General features: G+C 40.5%; 1 protein-coding gene across 1 annotated transcript in view; it reads right to left on the reverse strand.

Moving 5' to 3' along the window:
* MATN2 (matrilin 2) overlaps positions 1 to 11,520 on the reverse strand; it is a 58,685-nt gene extending 47,165 nt beyond the window's left edge. Inside the window, exon 1 of the mRNA XM_066565053.1 lies at positions 11,379 to 11,520. Coding sequence (XP_066421150.1) covers positions 11,379 to 11,505 — 127 coding nt within the window. The 5' untranslated portion in view covers positions 11,506 to 11,520. The remainder of the gene's footprint in view (positions 1 to 11,378) is intronic.
* Between the last annotated feature and the right edge of the window lie 10,505 nt (positions 11,521 to 22,025).

Raw genomic sequence — 22,025 nt, forward strand, 5'->3', positions numbered from 1 at the left:
CAAGAGGATGGACCAAGCTCTTCACGGTGGTGCCAAGCAATAGGACAAGAGGCAATGGGCAGAAACTGATGCAGAGGAAGTTCCACCTGACCATAAGGAAAATCTTTATTTGTGTGGGTGCACTTGATCAGGCTGCCCAGAGAGGTGGTGGAGTCTCCCTCACTGGAGATATGCAAGAACCATCTGAACACAATCCTGTGCCATGTGCTCTGGGATGGCCCTGCTTGAGCCGGGAGATGGGACCAGATGACCCACTGCACTCCCTTCCAACCTTGTCCATTCTGTGATTCTGTGAAAACAAATCAGACCTACAGCCATGGTGTTGAATCCTTTTAATTGGAATATAAAGATTTGGATCCCAGTCTGAAGAGACTCATTTGTCTATTCTGAAGTCTGGAATGAATCTTGGTAGGAAAAAGCCCAGAGAGTTTGGGTGGACAGAAAGACATCACACTGTGCTGAATTACTTTGGAAAAATCTATTAAGCTGAATGAAACACAGTGTTTTTCAAAACAACTTCAACCAGCAAAGTTCTGTCAATAGAAATACCAAACATTTCCAAATAAAGATGTATTTAAAATCTTTGTCTTCTGATTTGGTATGAATTTTTTTAAAAACTCTGTAATTATTAAAGTTGATTTAACTTGGGCTCAGTGAAAAAATATTATGTAACTCTTCTACAGATAAAAAAATCCAGCTTGGTGGTATTTTGAGGAGTGACAATCAGTAGTAATGACTGACAGATCTAAACACTCATCCCCTCAGATAAATTTTCAGTCATAGTTTTTTAGCAGTTACATGTTTCTCTGTTTGTCCTGTAAACTATAATCGCTTCCTCTGACCTCTCATTTTCAACAGTGAACTTTCTCACAACTTTGGCAAACATCTTCATAACCAAAAGTAATTCCCTTTCACTCTTATGAAAATTTACTCACTGAAAAGAGCTACTCATCCATAAACCTACTTCTAAGTCAGCAGAGGTCTTTTATTGCCAACACAAAAGTTAAAAAAACCCTCAGTGTGGGTTGTATTATCCAAAGGGGAAGCCAGGAGAGGGAAGACAAAGACAGAAGGAAAGATCAAGTCAGTAGTAAATATGTTCATCCTTCTCTACTAAATATCTCCTTCGTAAATGACAGCTACAGTGATGCCACCTTTGGAAAACTAACAATGCAAAGAAATTTCAGTTCTACTGGGAAGAATCCAGCTAGGATCCAATTACTGAGAGAATCATAAAACAAAGCTCAAAAAATAATATTGAGCATCTTAATTTTCTCTAAAGCTGAAAATTTAGTCAAATAATTTTGTCTGATGACGGCAGGTTTCCTTCTATTCCTTTCTCAAGGCAAATTATGCTGAGCCTGTTTTGGCTTTGACAAAGCTCACAGATTTTGCTCACCCATTTAGGGTCTGTGTCTTGAGAGCATGTTTCTATCCTCTCATTTTTCACTAATGTTACATTCCCTTAATACAACTAAAGTAGCACTAAGGAGCTTTCTCGGGCATTCGAATTGACTCCTCTAGACTGTTAAATCATTAGAACAGTTCCTGATACTCTTGTCTAAGGACAGTTCATATTTTCTCAAGCAGTCCTCAGGCATGATACAGGAAACAGCATGAACCAGGGATCCATTCTTTGTGGACAGAACTGGTCTGTGAGCTCAGGGTATTCCCCAGCACAGAAGCAGGCCATGTTGCACCACTGGTCTCAGTGCCAGAGAGCAGTCTAAGGCACCAGCTAAGCTCAGAGGCCACCTGGCTCCATCCACAGTGTTAAACTCACTGTCCTGCTCAGAGTGGCTGTATGCAAGAGGCCTCCTGGGAATAATCCCCTGTAGGGATTATTCTCTGTGCCTTCTGAACCATGCATGGTGATTCCTAGTTTCTGTGGGCCAGAGACAGTTCCAGCCATCTAACAGCAACAATAATGGTGCAGGTTCCAATGTGCAAGAATGTGCCCATCACTGTTTCATTTCCTCAAACATTTCCATCTGTGGATATTCAAACTGAACACATTCAAACACACAAGTTTTAGATGGTCATTTTTCAAAAGTGTTTGCAAGTTGGTTGTCTTGAAAAAATGCTCATTTAAAAATGAATTAGTTATTTTCTGGTATTTGTGATGGTGTTCACAGGGGTCTTAGCATGAGGGAAGAGACAAAGATCTGACTCCATCTTTCAGAAGGCTTGATTTATTATTTTATGATATATATTATATTAAAAATATACTAAAAGGATAGAAGAAAGGATTTCATCAGAAGGCTAGCTAAGAATAGAAAAAGAAAGAATGAATAACAAAGGCTTGTGTCTCAGACAGAGAGTCTGAGCCAGCTGACTGTTATTGGCCATTAATTAGAAACAATCACATGAGACCAATCGCAGATCCACCTGTTGCATTCCACAGCAGCAGATAACCATTGTTTATATTTTGTTCCTGAGGCCTCTCAGCTTCTCAGGAGAAAAAATCCTAAGGAAAGGATTTTTCAGAAAATATCATGGCTACAGGTATTGTCCTACATCTTTGTAACTCCTTAATAATTGTTTTCCTTTCTCTTAATCTAAATATTACTTATTTGGCTTTATCCTAATAGATGAGAATAGATAAATGTTAAAGAAGGCTATTGTTGTATGCAAAGCAAAAGGAGGTCAGCTCAGTTTGGTAAACACTACAACCAAGTTTACACATTGAAAAAGTAATTTATAACAAGTAAATATTAGCTCCATGTAGATGTTATAGAGTATGATAATTCAAGCAAAAAGAGTTAAGAAAAAATAAGATCACAGAATAATTACTGCATGAGCAGACTTTAATGGTAATTTTAATATTTTTTGTTTCTTAGCTCACTCCCCAGTAATGCAGATACAATAATTACATGTCCTGTGACACTGCCAGCAGTAACACCAGGTTTATTTTTAGATTTTATCTTTGAGTAACAGAACAATTCTTTACTGAAAAGTAAATAAAAGGGGGAGAAAACTATTCTCCCTGTTAGCATATTTTACAACTTCTTTCTAAATGTCTCTTCTTTCTTTACCATTTTATTATTTCATTTTCCCTGCCTGTCTTCTTTTTACAACCTCTATCCTTATAAATCTCTCCATAACTCCTACAAAATTTGTTAAAAGATGTATGAACTTCCTGGGTGTCAAATATTTTTTATTGAAGTCTGTAATTCTGGTTTTCCCTAGCTAAATATCCAGCCAGAAAGATTGTGTTTGACATGTTCTCAGATAATTCTAAAAGATTTTCTAGGTCATCAAGAAGGTTTAATCTTCTTGTCATAAGATTATACAGGTAAATAACAGCCAAATTTCCAATTCATACATAAACATACCAAGTCCAAAATGCTTTGGGAAACACATTTTGTGATTGTGATTGTTGCAAAGAATAAATGAAGAAGAGCACTTATTCCAACCTTCCAAGCACTTCTTGTCTCTAATGAGACATTTTCAGCAAGTTAGCTTCCACTCCTTTTGGAATTTTCATTTTAATTCAAAGACAGACAAAGTATGGTATGGTACATTTCATATACAAATATAAAAAAAAAATTCATATGTATATTTCATATATACATATTCATATGTATAATATACATATATATGTATATTTCATATACATATTATATTACATATAATCATACCTAGTTCCTGAAGTAAACATTAGAAACTGCCCAATATCCCTTCCCTAGCACACATACGTGCTGCTCTTGGTTCTGCAGGTGACGCCACCTCTTCCCAGTTCTGGGACAGGCCATGGATCCAAGACCTGCCCCTGTACTTTCTGGCCCCATCCTTGCTGGGAATCTTTCCCCAAACACACAGGCCTATGGCCGTAACCCAAACATTCATTATGAGTTTGGCAGCTCACCCATTTTTCCTTACAAATTTCTTCATCTGGGAACAATCTCTAAATGGAACACAGCCTCCAGACATTTCTTTATTGCCTCTGACAAAATCTTTTCTGAACTTCCAAAATTTCTGGGACAACTATACAGCAAGAGGCTCTTGTCCAGAGATTTCCATTTCCTTCTACATGCAAATGCTTCATTATTAGTCACTACAGTGACTAAAGTAGTATATTATTTTGTTCTCATTTCACCTCACTATTTCTATTCCTTCCCTGTCACGCTTTTCAAAATAACAAGGTCATTATTAACACTAAGTCTCTCTAAATCCAAAGAACCAGAACTGACTAATAGTATTTCTTCATTTCTTTACCTATACTGGTGCTTCTCTGGTATGAAGCCAAAGTATGGTGTAAGGACAGTCTCAAGTTTCTTAGTTCTTTCTGCATATTTCAGCTTCTCTGAGACAGAAACTGTTGGGTTTCCTGACAGGAGCCAAACCTGCTTTCATGGTCAGGAGGACCAGGGAGCAGGTTGTTTTCCTTGCAGGCAGTGGAACACCTGCACAGAAGGATGAAGTATCCTGATATCCCCATGCATATGGCAACATGAAAATCTACCCACCACTCTCTGACAGAAATAAATGTTATGTGCTCTCAGCTAAGGATAGTTTACACCCATGAGAGATGAGGAATTCATTTTCTGAGCCACGATGAAGAAACTCGTGGTACACAGAGTCATGCTACTTTGTATCCTGTTCCCACAGCCAGCCTGGAAGCACTTAACTCTGTGACTGTCTTTTCCTGCACTCACCTGTAAAACATCAAATCACAACCAACATGAAAAAGGCGATTGTATGGGAGAAGGTGATATTTTTATCTTTCTGCTTGAAGATCTGAGACTCCTATCTTACCTCAGCTACTTAGGGTGCTGTTGGTGACACAGAAATTATTAGAGAAAGAATGGAAACAGAAAGTAAACAATTGTCAATTGTTAGTAGCAGCACAGACAATGTAGAGAAAAAATGTGACCTTACTGAGTTTGTGGTATCTTGCTTTCAGGACGTTAGCTTAACCTTTCAAAAACTCTTATAGATACTGTTTTTTAAAGTTGTCCATGTATTTGTTTACGGGGAAAGCTGTTAGCAACCTCAACATTACTCATTGATCAGCTGACCTGAAACTACATATTTCTATCTATTGGTAACAGTCTAAGTATTAGATTCTTTTCCAGAACAAATTCAGAAACAGCATGAGGAGATAATGCTGTATACCATTCCCCTGTCTCCTAAAACATGTGGGATATCATGTCCACTGGTGAACCAGCAGTTCTTCTGCTTCAGCAGTACTTAAATAAGATGGTGTCTTCAAGGTTCCAAAGCAATTTAGAGTATGTTGTCCTCATCCACAATAGTGTCTGATCACCCACTCATGCCTATAAAATGAGATGTTCTTGAAGTCGTGCAAATACTATTTCCATGAATTTAAAATTAATTTTGCACATATGTACTTTTTAAATTAAGAAGGCAAAGTGCTCAAAATGAAGTCAAAACCAGCACACTGCTGAATATCACTGTTCTTTCTTTTGGCCTGATTTTTCTTCAAGACATAATACACAGAGGAGGCTTTGAGCTCCTTGAGTGTACACTCATAACAACAATTTTTTTTTACTCACAGTAATGTTCCTCACTGAATTATTGTCAAGGCAAACTCTTTTTCAAACAGAAATGGTATTTCACAGTAATTTGTGGGGGTTGTAACAAACAAATTCAGAAATACAAAGATCATTTGATGTTTAGTTCATGACTCAAGTTTTTTTTCTGTAACAGCAGATATTCTTTCATCCTGTGGAAATATTACAAATTACCTTAAAAAAAAAAGGGAAAAGAAGAAAAATGGGTGGGGGAGGGGAAAATTAAAAATAAGAAAACAAAGATGAGAGGAAGGAGGGAAAAGGCTTTGATAGAGGAAATACACACTAAAGAAATACAATACAATTTCTTGTGATGCTGGAAATCAAATTATACTCCATATAATTTAAATTACAGAAATACCCCATAGGTGACTTAAAAGTGAATGTGATTTTGACACATGAAAATTAATAATGAATACTAAATACAAGAGTTGGCAAGCAGAATGTTGTTCTGTGGTAAAAAACTGCTAGCACAGACCAAAATCCAAGCTTTCTGATCTCCATGATAATTGGCTACAGATGAGCATACTCAGATCAGAACATAAATCCCTGAGGTCTGTCACGGTCCCAGCTAGTCCTTCATTAGCTGGGGCTGTTTAAGGGATAACAGCTGCTGTAGGAACAACTGGCTGGGCATGGATGTGGTTGCTGATCAGATCTCTCTTTCTGAGACTCTGGGACCTCTGTGAGGGGCTGGGGAGGCACAGCCTTAGCACAAACCAGGCTATCAAGCCTCAAAGCCACAGAGAGAGGGTGTTCTACTGTGGATAAACCCCAGAATCTGAAAAAGCAGCTACTGGGGGGGAGAGGCCGACAGCTGAGAGATAAGGATGAAAGTTGAAATTTTGAGAGTCAGCATAAAGTTCATGGGTGACCTCTCAGCTATTGAAACAAGCACTACTGGGAAGCAAAACACACAATTGCTAATATTGCCTTGAGACACAATGATTGCAGTATCTATCTACACATCTCAGAAGGAAAAACCAGGAGATTTTGTCATCTCTAAAATGCTTTGCTTGCTCTCTTTCCAAATATAAGGTGTTCAAATTTATATGACAATATCATGCTTTGAAGAGAAAACTGATAGGTAAATAAATGGATAGCTATTTGATTACTCTGTATCCTTACAAAAGCTTGGCTAGGATTTTGCTTGTATTTTAACTACTTATGTGGTAATTCAAAAGATGTAATTTGCAGTCACTTCCTACCTTCATCTGCTGCATGGAAGAGTTTTCATCTCCCCCAGTACCATACTAGTACAGTATGTCTAGCAGATGATGTAGTTACTGTGACATAATTCTCATTTCAATTGCAGTACAGATTTCAGTTACAATAACTTTACTTTCTGACAGGATTATATCTGAGGACATAAAACTTCTCAGGCTTGCATTTATGTGAAGAAATAACACATCCATACGTTGAGGCTGTGAATTAGTTCCTTACAGCAGAAAGCATCCCACATTGGCTCAACAGAGCACATTAGCAGAATTTAGAGATCTCTGGTCAGCTCTTACTGTATAAATATACAATGAATTAAACCAAATTAAACAGGAATCTTATCTGCACTCTACAGAAGCATGATGGGTTGGGCTCACTTTTGTCACATACTTTTCCTTCTAATCTGCTGCTAAAATAACTCAGAATGTTTAACCTGATAATGTCTTCAGTCCTAAAGTTACATACACTCAAGTTTAAGAACTGGGTTGGAGATAATAATGCTTGGATTAATTTTAACTGTATGTAGCAAGTGATTCATAAACTTAGTGAGTGTTCCACATAGTTCCTATTACTTCACATATTAGTGGAATCATTCATATACAAGCACAAGACAAATCATGGTATATTTTGTTGCAAAATATAATTTAACGCAGACAGAGGCATTTGTGTTTTGCAGCAGCTTCCATTGAACAGGAGCCAAGTACATTTCCTTCTTGGCCTCCTTTCCTTTCTGTTTTAATTTTGTGCAGTATCTGTTAATTTTTTGTTGTTTCTTCTGGTATCATGAAATATCTAAAGGAATGCCCCCTAAATTAGCTTTTCTCCTTACACAGTTATTTTCAAAATCATGTAGCTGCATGTTTCATATTCCTAAGGAACAGAAAGAATGTTATTGCTTAGAAGAGTATTCTACATTCTAGCTTTCACTGTATTCACTACAGCTTTCATGCATTCACTTCAGATCTTTCCAAAGAAATATGCCCATAAGAAATGAAATACATGCCCAGTTTACTAGAACAGAGTTAATAAAGAAAAAAAGCAAACACAAACACTTGTGGTTTTTGTTTTTACAATGTGGGAATTTTAATTTGCTTTGTTTTGTCATATATTATTAAGATGCAGTAGGGCCTAATCCCAAATCTGCTTCAGAAAAAAAAACCTCACAACTTCAAACACCAAAAAGGCACTACATCTTGGATCTACAAAGACTGGATGCATGTTGCTTCTAGACATGAAACCAGCTGAAGGGTGCTGTGGACCTCTCATTAGCCTTGCAAACATGGTATGGAAATCATCAATCTGGACAAATGACCTTGCTCTTCATCAGTCTGTTTCGGTGCACAAGGCCATTTCATTATGTCTGAAGGGAATCAGCTAATCTAACAGACAGAATTTTATCTTTATAACCATGTAGCCAGCATATCACTGCTTTTCTTTAGAAAAAAACAAAATATTATTTTCCTTTCACAAATCAGGATAAGCCAAATTTGATCCAAACTCTGGATGAAAGTACTGATGAGGGGAAAAAGAAGGCAAAATTTAGTTCATATGTCAGAAAAGGGGAAAGGTGACTGTTATCTGCTACAGAAAAGAGAAACTGACCATCCTACATCTTTCTGTTGTTTCACAAGACCTTGCACAACTATGGAAACAATTCTTTAAAACATAAATACAGCTGCATGAAAACAGCATCTTCCAGCAATATAATACAAATTTTTATTACTTGCATATCTAATATGCTGCAAGAAAGACTTAAGACAATGTAAAAAGTTAATTAATTTGGCACAATTGACAAGTTTTTAATATTTGGAAGTCTGACTCGGTGTTTCATAAAAGAAAAACCTGCAAAGGAGTTTGGCTTTCAAGGGCCACATAATGAGAGTTCCAAAAACTCTATTTCCTATACGTCCTTGAACAAGATATTTTAGCTCTTTCACAGAAATTACTAGCTATAGCAATAATAATTTTAAACAGCAATAAGCAATGCAAAGACCTGCCAAATTAAAACAACATGCATTGAGATTTAGTTGAAAAATTGAGGAATAAGAAAAATATATATCTTTTTAGACACAGCTCATTCCTCCAGAAGACTTTGTTAAAATGTATAGGCAATTAGACCTAACAAGACTGTTAAGAAATCTATTAAGTATTAGTGCATGGCTGATGAAAAATTAAATCCTCCTAAACCTGGATCTCAAAGTACTTTTCTCTCTATATGGACAATCCCACAGAATTTTTCATCCATTCCATTTTACTTATTTAACTTGTCAGTCTCCTAGAACAATGACTTTTACTTCTGTACTTGGAAACTGCTGTTATTTTACCAGTAAATAGTTATCACAGCAGTACACTTTTGTTTTAAAAATGGTGAAAAGAAGATACAAGGAATAAAATTATTCTAATACTGCTATACTTACATAGCATAAACTTTAATTTTAGTCCTGAAAAAGAGACTTCCATCCAAAAAAAATCCAATCCCCAACCTTAATTTTTATTACTTTTCCAGGTACCTGTTGGTTCCTTGCAGCTATTTTGCTCCATTTTGCCTGCCAAGCAAGTCTTTACACAACAGCAGCAATTGTCATCACCACCACTACTTATAATATGCACACTACATAGAATGTGACAACTTCTAATCCCTGTTAAATTGCTGGAATTCTGGAGTGATTTAATTAAGTCTATTACTTGATGTCACTGAGATCATGTTTTGGCCCTGTTCTCTCTCATGGCATTTAAGGAACACTCAACTTTCCAGCACAGTGGCACTTTACATATTCTGTTCTTTACAGAGAGGCATGTTTTTACCATGCCACTGTTTCTAAACGTTGCTGCATATAAGCAGGTGACCTAATTTCTTGAAACAGTGAGCAAGGCCCAAGAGTCTGACTCCAAAATGCCACGTAGTTTTATGGGCTGGCTCAGAGACTGTTCCAGGTTTTTTGCATCATTTCATGTCTTGAAGAGGTTCCTTTAGCCAAAACTGTTTGCATCCTGCACATGCCAAACTGAGTACAGATCCAGTTGTTTCCAAATGGAGGGACCAGAAATCTCTTGGCTTTTGAAAGAAGAAATAAATAATTTAATCTACATGTTTTGGTTGGGTAACCCTTTCATATATTTTCTACTATTTAAATTTGAAAGAGGCTATAAAAGGAATTTTAAAAAAATCACAGGGAAAATGGTAACTAAGGAATGTGACACTTTCTGTTTCTCCACATAAGACCTTGTCTCTGCAATCATTTTCTAGAGACGGGCAGTTTATTTCTTAAAGTAATGAGTTCCCTTAGGGTATTTGCTAGGAATCCTAAAATATTTGGGAAGAGCTCCTATATAATCACATTTTAGAATTTAGGATTTTAGAAAGTTTGGGATTCTTGTTAAGTAAGGTGTGAATGTGGGTATTTCTTTTTATTGTTCTATATCCATGGTTTTTTGTGAATTAGATCTCCAGAGCTGTGGTTTTCAGCGTTCGGTAGCAGAACCCCAAGTGTTTCAGCACTGCATCTATTAGTTTTGAGAAAGATGAATAAGAAATGGAAATCTGTTATCTTTTGTTTTAAATTTGTCCAATTTGAATGTTGAATTGAAAATCAACATTTTAAAGTAATAGATTGTAAATGGTACTTTATGGAGTTTTATATCATGTAAAGGATTACATTTTACTTAGACAAGCACTTCACTGATAAAATTTGGTGCTCTTCTCTCTATTCCCCCATATTCTTTCTTTCTTCCTGATGTATCTTCTGCAGGACATTTCACATTCCTCATGTTCACTTGGGTTAGGTGACCTTTATGGAGCCCACTTACCATCCCCCAGTGGCTGGAGAGAGGTATCTGATGAGATCTACTACTGATGTGAATCATTAATCCCTAATGACAGCCTGTGTCCAAACCCCATCTATGCTGTATTCTCATAACCTGACAATTACTTTAAACAATTAGCAAAAGACAGTTATTCTAAGTCACAAACTGTTAGGAAATGAAAAAGTTGACTGGTTGGTGATGCACAGGTGATGACCAATAATAGAGAGATGAACCTTATGTTTTAAAACATGACAGCCCATATGCTGAAACTGATACACCCTGTCCTAAGATTTTTGGCAAAGGAGGAAAATTATAAAAAATTACTCATTATAAAATAAGCTACTCATTATAAATAAATCTGAAAAAATAAAAGGATTATCATCAATAATGTAATGACAAGACTCATTTCAATAGCCATAGATTTCTATTCAATCATCTTTATGCACATTACACACATGTAGACAGGTAAAACTTTCCAGCATGGTGAAAGGTTCGTTTGACAGAACCTCCATGGACCAACATGTATTTCCTCTAAATACTGAAAACAAAGTTGTTTCTTTTTTTTCAAGCCAACAGTCTGGTAGCAAATATTTATTTAATACCACTTACATAAAGTAACTCTGGTACCCCAAAAGTAAATACTTTCTTTCAACAGCTGCTACCTGGTCAACAAACTATCACATACCTGCTGGCAAATGAAAATCTCCTTTTTGGTATAGACTAACTCAGCCAAGGTTTGGCCAGCTGTTATGCCTTTTATCATTTGTATTTGAGACAGTTTTTGGTAGTGGTGTTTGGGGTATTTTGTGTGTAACTTACCCAGCAGAGATTGTGTGTTAACATCCCTTCTTTGAGTAAAATGTCTTCCAGGGAGATCCTTTGCCATGACAGTGGACAGCAGAGTGTGTGCAAATAGCAGAAGGAAACATGCAATCATTTTCTTCATCTTTATGAAACAGAGGGACACACAAGGATGTAAAACTGCAAGAGGAGGAAATGAGATAAGTTCTTTGATTACATAAAAAGATGCATTCCAACCACATCAGTCACCCAGCAGCATTGCTTCCCTTCCATCACATACAAACATGCAGACACATGGGCACCAAAAAATACCTACAACTTCAAGAAATAAGGTTTACACAATAATACAGCAGTTGGCAGTCCCTGTGTAGCATTTCTAAGTATTGTTAGTCGAAGTCCATCATCAACATTGACAACAATTTATAAAAACCGAGTATTTTTAAAGTAAGAAAAGGAAGTTTGTTTCACTCAGCCTGCCAGCATAAACACATTTCAGGAGGACACAAATATATTTTTGTTATTCCACTCAGTGCTCCTTTGCAATTTTTTTTAGAAGTTTAGTGGTTCCTGTAGTCTGAGGGTTCTTGCTGCAGAAAATCTTGGAGAATTAAAATAGAAAAAAGAAAATATATTTCAGAAACAGCAAATATAAATGTGAACTGGCAACAACTCATGCTTACTTTTCAGAAGACAGTCCATGGTTGCTAACATGAAGATATCAGTGCAAGATTAATCTTGTTTGTAGGAACAGACTCCTGAGGACTGGCAAGGAGCTTGCCATAGGTTCTGGAGCAATTTTATCATACAGAAGAACAAATTGACAGCCAAAATTCCTACATTACGAGATTATTCCTGACCAGGAGCTTGTTAATGCATTATAAAAAGCCATGGCTAACTCTGCCACAAACAGAAAACAAAGACTGACATGCTAGAGATTCATTTTTTGGCTGTGTTCCCCACTGGTGGCTTCCTCAGACAGAGGCTCCTTCTATGCTCCCCCAAACCTTTATTGTTGTGGTTGAGAGCATCCCACAGGAGCTGGATTCAGTCTTGGAGTGGGTGATAGGACAAAACTTAGTAAAGAGCTCCCCTAGGTGTGCAAGAGATGGATAGAACTACCCACTTTTATAACAAAGAACTGTTTTAACTGAATCTGAGTGAACTTCTGAAGCAGTGCAAATTTTAACAGTTATTCTTGGTGAAGTAACTAAGATTTGAAAACAATTTTAACAGGGCCCTAAACCTAACAAGCAGTTATGTAACAGAAGGCAACTAAATGCTTCACTTCTGAAAGATAATTCGTTTTGTTTCCCACCATGAGCAATTCATTAACAGAAAGGAAAATTCTGAACAAACATTTTCTCTCTAATAAAGATATTTCATTCATTATTTTTCAGTCTTTCCCATGCAACCATTACACATAATGTATTTTTCTGACTATCAATCTATTTTTCCTTTTGTGTATCCTATTCAGCAGCTCCAAATGCAGACACAACATTCTGGTGCATATGCCAACATGAGTCTTTGCACTCAAAATGCCCAGCCTTGCTTCAGTGTTCAATATTATCCAGTAATGGATGATACATGATTTAAGAACATTTGAACTAGGAAACAAATGGAAATAGCTGGTGTTTATAAAAATGGCCACAAAATAATTAGATTTCTGGGCATCTGGATGGTATTGCTAGAGTTTTTCCAGTGTACTACTTAGAAACAGATGAACACTGGAAACAGCGCGCACACCACTGGAAATGGGACTATGTTTCCCTGGAGGTAACAGTTGTTACATCTGGAGATCACCAATCCCAGGTATTGCTTCACTCCTCAGAACATCAACACAGACAGGGCTGTGCCAGGGGTCTCCTCTTGCTCAGGCCTGCTCATTCAGCACACGAGGCAAATGGACCCCAAGGGCACATGCCAGTTCTAGCACCGATGTTTTAGAAAACCAGAAGCCATGCTGTCAGGGTGTCACCGTTATATTTTCTGCAAAAATCCCCTTGCCCTGGATTCTTCTCCTGGGAAGCTGAGAAGCCTCAGAGAAAAAGGAAAACAATATTATCTCATTTGCTTCTCCTGTGTTTTGCTGCTTTGGAATGTGTTTGGAGATTGTTTATCCAACAGGTGCATGTTTCATTGGTTTCATGTGAATTGACTTAATGACCAATCACAGTCAAGCTGTGTCAGGACTCTGGAAGGAGTCACGAGTTTTCATTATTATCTTTCTAGCCTTCTTTAAGATCCTTTCTGTATTCTTTAGTATAGTTTAGTATAATATTCTTTAACATAATATAGTATCATAAAATAATAAATTAGCCTTCTAAGAACATGGAGTCAGATTCATCATTCCCTCCCACCCCGCAAATACAAGATCAGGGTTAAAGAAAATAGAGAAATATCCTTGTTGCAAGGCTGTTACAGGAACTGGGTATGAACAGAATGCTCAAGAGGGCTTTCTGGCTCTTAACTACTTATCAGAGGCCTAACTCATCCCTCCTTTCTATTCACCCTAAACAGCTGTGAAAAGGGCACAAAACTCTAATAAATCCATTTTAGCTGTGGCTGATGGCACGTTAAAGAACCAAGTACAGTGCAGCAGAGCCTTCACAAGACATTGCTAAACAACCCAGTAACAGCGTGATGCCAAAGGAAATGGTGGTAAAGCAGTGACTCAGGACAGTCCCACCCCAAAATAAAGTCTCCTATATTCTGACACTTAAAATATTTTATACCTTTGTAGCAATTTTTGATATTTGGTCATAGTTACAAATTCACTAGGCTCATAGCTGTCCATAAGCAACTCCAGAAATAAGAAAAAAGGGTGTTTGTTGTGATTTGAAGTCTTTGAATTCTGTGAGGAAAATGTTTACATAGCATACAAATATATGATTAGCTGACCATATAAACTGAGTTGTCTCCATAATCATTCATTAGCTGTCACTGAATTCTGAAATACATTAAATATTTTCAATTTAGTGTAATTTTTAGCAATCTCTTTGAAAAGTAAGGTTGGAATACTAAAGAAACAGAACCACTGAATAACATATTGTTCAATAGTACTTACTTTGAATTCAGAAACTTTAGATCCTCAGCTCTCAATATCTCAATATCTCTAGTCTGACAATCAGAAAATAAATCTACTTAGAGATCCACCAAAAAGGATCCAGCTCTTGCTAAAATAAAATCTACTATGAACACACTCCTACCCTCACCAACAGTGTTTTAAAATACTGTTTTAAACAAAAGCTATACTTAACAGCAAAGAGGTTCAGTTGCCTCATCTTCAAAAAAAAAAAAGCTATATATAATCTAAAATAAAAATGTAAGAAAAATTTCATTCATTTTCAGTGAGAAGGAAAAACCAAAAAACCCCAAAGCCAAAGGCTGTATGTGTGATAACATACACTGATCCAAGCCTGCTGTCACCCCTTCATCCACACTGAAAGCTTCTGTGCTGCTTTCCTGGGGTGACGACAGCCTGGACTTGTGTGCTTGGCTCTAGCTCCAGGTACACATTTGTGTCCACTGCTGCTTTTACATGATCAGTCTGTATTGTGGTTGCATGGCTGCTCCTCATACAGTCCTCCCAAGGTTCTCTGTTTATCCTCTGGGCCTTCTGCAAGGTCTCCTGTCTACACTCTAGAAGCTGGATGGTGTTTACTGCACCACGTTTGATATTTAACACCTCATTTTTCCAGCAGGCTAAGCTCTTCTGCCACAGTCCTCTGGGGCTGGTTAACCCTTGCTCTACCAGCTGAGAACACATTCCCAAAGTACCAAAGTTGAAAAGTCATATTTTTGTGGCTACCTGGTGAATGTATTTCAGGTACTTTGATTCCAGCTGTCATCACTATACCATTGGGAACCAACTCCCCATGGCAGACCCAAGACCAAGTCACTGCAAGACAAACATCCTGAACAGCTCAAAAAACCAAAACCAAAACCAACAGCAACAAAAAACCCCAAAAAACAAAAACCCAAAAACCAAAACCAAAACAAAACAAAAACACAAAAAAATCCCAAAAAACCAACAAGAACAAAAACCCCAACAACAACAAAAAAACCCCAAAACCAAAAAATACCCAGCAAGAGGAGGTTTGCCAGTCCATGGGGCTTTACCAGGTTGAGGACCAGATTCACCAGCTTTCACTGCTCCACTCCTCTAGCCACAGTGAGAGGAAGAAGAGTGGGGCTCTCACAGCAGCCTTGGAGCACTCAGTGCAGCACAGTGCTGTGCTGGACACCTGAGGAAGCTGCTAACAGAGAAGAGACAACTGCTGTTCACAGAGGTACAGTCTGGTGAGGGCTGCTGGCCATATCTGCAGCTGTCTAGAAGAAGTTTAATATAAAAGAGGAGATTTTCCCAGAAAATGGCAAATAAACAGACAGGCTCTCTGTTCTTTTAAGGCTTCCCTCATTCCCTAACTGGCTGCTAATCAAGAGCTGAATATTGCCATGGTGTGTTCTTATCAATTTTACCTGTGCTAGCTTAGCCATATACCCATGCACCAGAGTAATTTTTCTGATGCACTGTTATGGACTTTCATGAACCACAGTGTAGGAATACTAAAAAATAAAATTGAGATTTCATCTTTAAAATAGCTATTTCCCTTGTTGGACAGCACTGAAACAATACAAGCCTGTTTCTCTGCTTTCAAATATCTTTCCATGGAAGTCTCCTTGTAAGGGATTGATGGCTGTTTTGGGCAGAGACATTACTGAATATTCAGTGTCAGTGGTAATAAATCAGTGACCTTCTCCACTGCCTGCTGCAGGGTATTAATATTTGTCCTCTTCGCTGTGATACCTCTTAAATAATATCAAGGGAAAAGAGATGCTCTGTGGCTTATGTCAAAGTCAGTGTCCTTCCACCTCTTACCACACTTCAGGAAAATTTCTTTTACAGAGAAGCAGAAAACCCCTCCACTGGCCTGTAAGATCACCTTTTTTTCACTCAAGTACCTTAAAATATACCTGTCTTTGCTGAGCAGATCATGCTGAAAAACAAATTGGAAAACAAGTAATGTGTTTCAGCTCATACCTTCTGCTCCTCTGTATGGTCTCCCTCCTTGTCTTGTAGTACAAGTTTCCTTCCAAGGCTAAATCAGAAACAAAAACTCCCCAGATCCCTGCCTCTCTACCTTCTCCAGCTACCGACAAAACTGGCACAATACACAGAAGGGGAAATGCTCAATAGTTACGTGGAACATCAACACCTGTAAATAGTATCCCCCTCTTGAACCTTGTATAATTTCTCATCATAGATGGGAGGGAAAGAGAAGACAAAAAAGCACCAGAGGCAACAGTTTTTAGCACTACCGAGGTTGCCTTTGGCTTTTCTTGTTCCCTAGTTAAAAGACACAGCCATGTACTCTCATTAAGCTTCCAACAGACATAACTTCAGTGTTTCTAAGTTACAAAGAACATAAATTCATAGAAGAGAACCATTCTGAAGTTCTTTCAGCATTCCTTATTATCTCCCCATTTTTAAGGTAACAGGAAACTGTGACCAAATCAAAAACTTTCACTGAATGTAAATGAACTGCAAGCAATCTATGTGAGTCAATAAAATCAGTCTGTTTCCCCAGTTTAGCAAACATGGTGAGTTACTTGGAAAAATAAATGAGGTCTTATTACATGAAAGCCACAAAATACCTCTTTCTCAATCCCACCATCTCAGAAATTTCAAAAAAAAAAAAAAGGCTGCAGGCACTGTAAAGCCCTTTTAACTATCAGTTACAATATATTCCAAAGTACTTCACTATCCACAAGCCAGCACATGCATTACTAGTTCACTACTCATTAAAAGCACTGTGTAGCATGGGCATCAGGACACAGAGTATTAGTAATTTCCTCTGTCTGGACCAGTTGCTGACACATGCATTTTCCAGTTCTAAAAAAGACCTATAGAGGCCCACAGAGTCCAACATCACAAATCATCATTGTATATCATATATATATCATGTCCCTAGCCATGCAGGTGTTGTGTGGGGGCAGGTGGCCACAGCTGGGAGGGTGATATTTAGCACACCAGCAAGAAGCACCATCTTGCCTTCACCATTACAAAGGAGCACTGGATGCCCGTGAACCCACAACTGCACCATGTCCTGCAAAGCATCAGAGCAGTACTCACTTGTTAAAACATTTTTTAGCTCTTTTTAAGAGGCTACCTTGGGCCATTTGTGCTGTCAGTAGTATAAGATAAATCTGGAGAACTCATTATCTGAAAGTCAATTAGTAATTGTGGAGTATTCTGAGACAGCCAACCCAATTACAGCTTTCACAGTAGCACAGCAAGCCACCACACTAACAAAAGGAACTCTTGACTTGGCAACACCAGTCTTGTATCAATCTGAAATAATGAGCGTCCAGACAGTATGAGTAACCTGAACCTGCAGTGGATTTAGGACCAGAAGGTGTGTACTCCAATGTGAGAAGACTGGGACAAATTCTTTGGATGAGTCCATGAAGCTTCGTGGTCACAAGTTGTTTTGTGTCTGAGTGGGACACGATCCTAGCATGTGAGAGCAATGTCTGCTCCAGACATGTCTGCATAGTGATGGGGACAGGGTGACAACCAGACACTCACAAAGTCTTCCACCTTTGTCTCCTATGCTTCCATACAGTCCTCCTCATCAAGCACATATCCCTACCTTGGCAACTAAAAGGATATTCCAGTGCTTTCTATACTGAGAGATGCCCCTGCCTTGTATAGGAATTGGGCTGTGGCTGAATCTCCACCAGCAGCTATTTATTCTAGCTGCTGCTAAAAAATCCCACAGCGCAGCTGTAACTTGGACTAATAAAATCAAATGTGACAGTGGAGTAAATTAACTTCGATTTTGAAACAGTACAGGGAAGACCCAAAATGCATTACAGAGCAGTTCCTAGAAGGGGAGCTGAATGACAGTTGGTAATCAGCCAAATATGCCCAGAAACCCAACCCTGTATAGGACACCCATGTGCAGAGCATAACCAAAGGTGCTACAGGACACAGGAGGGCAACCACATTCTGGAAGCTGTCCAAAGAGTGCTGGGGATGGGGAAAGGACAACTTGTCTATCCAAGCACGAAGGCCAGATAAGCACACACAGGAATTGATGAGTTCAGACACCGAAATATACAGCATATCAGAAAGAGCAGAGATCAGCATTCAATTTTATTGTCAGACGTAAATATCATAGTGGGACTTCTACACAACAGACTTTGTTATTTAATGGGCCTAGAGTATATGTACTACATATATAATTTAATTTTCTACAGCTCTAATGAAATGAAGAAGACTAAGGGACCTGTTGCTTAATTTAAAGTCATCTGTCTCAATGACATACAGACTTCCTGATATCACTGTTGTAAAATTAATAACCTCTAAATCATATAATGATAAAATATTTAGGTCAGAAAGGACCTCTGTAAGCCATCAGGTCCAACCCCTGAGGTGAAGTTGAGGACCATTTCAGTAACTTCTCATCACATAAAAGTTAATGGTGGTGCTATAGAACAGTACACCCATAGTATGGTTTACTCTGCATAGTTTCCAGTGGTCAGACAGCAAGCTCTAGCAGTGGGAATTCTTATTTTATGACAGCATCAATCCCCATGCCATGATTTTCTTCAGTTGCCACTTGGACAATAGACCTTTTCATTATCTTGTTCTTTTGAGAAAGACTCATTTGCACTTTCTGGTACTGAATCTCATCTAGACATCAGAGTTTCCACAACATGCCCAGAAAAGTAGCATGGGAAAACTGAGAAAATTCACTTTTACCATGCACAGTAAGCATTTAAATGAAAGTATATATTATATGACATATTATACACATGTAAGCTGCTTCGTTTTGTCTCTGAAGTAGTCACAAGCCACAACAGAAAATAGTCACTGCAAACAGAAAGGTTTGGGAGAAGAAAAGGATACAACTGTTCTGAAATTTATTTGCGAAGTCACGATGATCCCAGCACCAGCACCACTGTAAACCAATAATTTGGGGATTAAGCCCACTCCATTCCAAATACTCTTTGCTCATAATGAAAACACTAACAATGAGTACACTGTATAAAAAGAGCTTGTTAATGATACCCACAATACAATTAAATAGTGTTTACCGTTTTACCCTCCGATGGAGATGGTTTATAAGTCATGAGAGAGTATTTAGATCTGATTAGCCTTTCTGTAGTTTGCCTGGACTGACTAAAACATCTTTTACCATCACAGCTGGGTCCCTGAGCCCCAGCTCATAAAAAGTAGAATGTGGATTCCCTTGTTCGTGAGAAATCCCAGCGAAGTCAATGGAGACACTCACATAAAGTAATTAGGTGTGAATATTGAGTGCAGGATTAAGGATCTTAACTGCAGCTTTGTGTAACTGAGTGCTGCATTTTCTGAAGATATAAAACAAATCAAATTTAATCTGATGAATATCAGATGATACACATTACATGAGGAAAAGTTTAGAAAATCTCATGCTTAAAGCTGAGACATCTACATGAAAAGTGTAATACTCCAAAACTATTTTGTAGATTTTGTAGGATTTAATGGAAAAGCCATATGAGTGTTTTATTTAGCTCTTGAATTAAGGTGAATTTTTGATGGGATACAGTTTGATGATTTCTTCTTGTCAGCTGTTTGACAGAAGCGCAGCTGTAACATGTAACACGTCACCTTTTCAGACCTCAGTCAGGATCATTCACCTTTAGAACAATGGTCCCACAAGCAAACCCAAGCACTTAGGAACTATTACATAAATCAGCAGGTTGCATTCTTCTCTCTCAGTCAACAATATTCTACAGTTTAGCAGTGATAGAGACCAGTTTGACACAGAAAGGACTGTCTTCTGAAGCAGGAATACATGGTCATAAAAGATGCCATAACAATTTTTGCCAGATTAAGGAGCACCATGTCAGGAGAGTTTCCAGCGTAAGTATATTACATTCAGCAAACCGCCCCTCACTCCAGCAAACGCAGGGCTCTCAGGAAGCCCTGCACGTCCCAGGTGAGCCCTGAGCTACCTGTGGGCTGTTCCCTGGCACGGGGAGAAGCCGCAGCCCGCGCTGCTGCAAGCTGGTAAAGACACCTGCAGGCTGCTCTCGAACACGTTTCTAAGCCAAGTTCAGTTCCGATGCTACACTGATCTTAACAATACACCGAGGGTGTTTCCTTACAGCAGATACTGTTAAATGAGTTACCGCGGCATGCACGGGGAGGAGGATAAATGACAAGTTTGCTCGGACCCACGCAGTCCAAAGGAAAGGGAAACCCTTCTCCGGCGGGCTGCACCACGAGCAGCAAACCGCTCCAGCGGGACCCAGCAAGCGAAGATCCAGCCCAGCCCCCGACGCCGCCGCGGCCCCTCGCCTCGGCCTCCCGCTCCCCGCCGGGCCCCCGCCGCCCGCGGGGCCTTCCCGGCCGCCCCCCACCCGGAGGGGCCCCCGGGGAAGGGCCGTCCCTCCGCCGAGCCGGGGCCCTGGGGCGGGGGTGGCCGCCGGCATTGCAGAGACTCGGGATGGCAGCGACGCCGAGCCCCGCCGGGCAGCCCGGGACGCGGCTGGGTGCGGTGTCCCCGGGCGGAGCGCAGCGGACCCGCCTGGCGGGCGGGAGAGGCGAGACGAGGCGGGGCAGGGCAGGCGGCAGAGCCGGGCTTACCTGAGGGGCTGGCGGGGCCGCTCCGCTCGGCGCGGCAGCAGCGGCGGCCGGGAGCGAGCGCGGAGCCTCCTCCCCTCGGCGCGGCCCCAGACGGCGCTCCCCCGCCCGCCCCCCGGGAGCAGCCGCCTCCCGCCAGCCCCGTCCCCGGCGGCAGGAGCCCGGCTCAGCACTGAGGGCAGGGAAAGCGGGGAGTCCCGCTATAGAGACACCGGCTGCCCTGCCCAGATCTCCAGAGCCAGCGCGGCACCGGGAGGCCGCGGGAGGAGCCGCGGAGAGCCGCGTTCCTCGCTCCTCAGCCGCCTGTGCCGTCAGGGACGCGGTTCTTCACTCCTGCCCCCCTGAGGGGTACGACCTGCCGTCCCACTCCTTCCCGCCTGCCCCGTGTATGGGACCCGGGCTGTTCTCCCGCTCCCTCACGCCTGCCGGGAGGAAAGAGAGGGAATCGACGGCTCTTGCGGGACACGGGCTGTCGGCCCCAGGCGTTCCCGCCTGGTCCGAGGGACGCGGGGCCCGCTCCCTCCCGCCATCCCCGTCAGGAACAGGGGCCGCCGGCCCCTCTGGACTCCTGGCCGCGGTGGCCCCGGCCCGGCCCCGCCGCCCCGTGCACCTCGGCGCCGCTGCTGTTCCTTCCTTCCAGAGCTGTAGTGGGCGGCGAGGGGAGCTCCCGCAGCCCCAGGAGCAGCGCCTGCTCCGGCCGAGCGGGCTCTCCCGGAGGGGGCCGTGGGCTCCCGCTAGAGAAAAGTGGTGTGGTTTCTGTCTGGCGGCTCAGAGCATCCTTCCCCGGCCAGCGCCGTGCTCCCCGGGCCGCAGCCTTCCAGGGAAGCCGACCAAAGGAAACGTCGGGGAATGGAAATCCCATTGCCCGCAGGCCAAGGCAAACAGTCCCTGGTGATTCATGCGGTGTCTGCCACCGCGGCGAACCGGTGGGAGTCTCCGTCGGGGAAAACGATGAGGGAAGCTTGAAATAAGTTGCCCAAGTGGCAGGGACCGTCGTTTCTTAGCTGACACAGCAGTGACGCGGTCAG

This window comes from Molothrus aeneus, chromosome 1, assembly GCF_037042795.1.
Source record: "Molothrus aeneus isolate 106 chromosome 1, BPBGC_Maene_1.0, whole genome shotgun sequence".
Taxonomy (NCBI): domain Eukaryota; kingdom Metazoa; phylum Chordata; class Aves; order Passeriformes; family Icteridae; genus Molothrus; species Molothrus aeneus.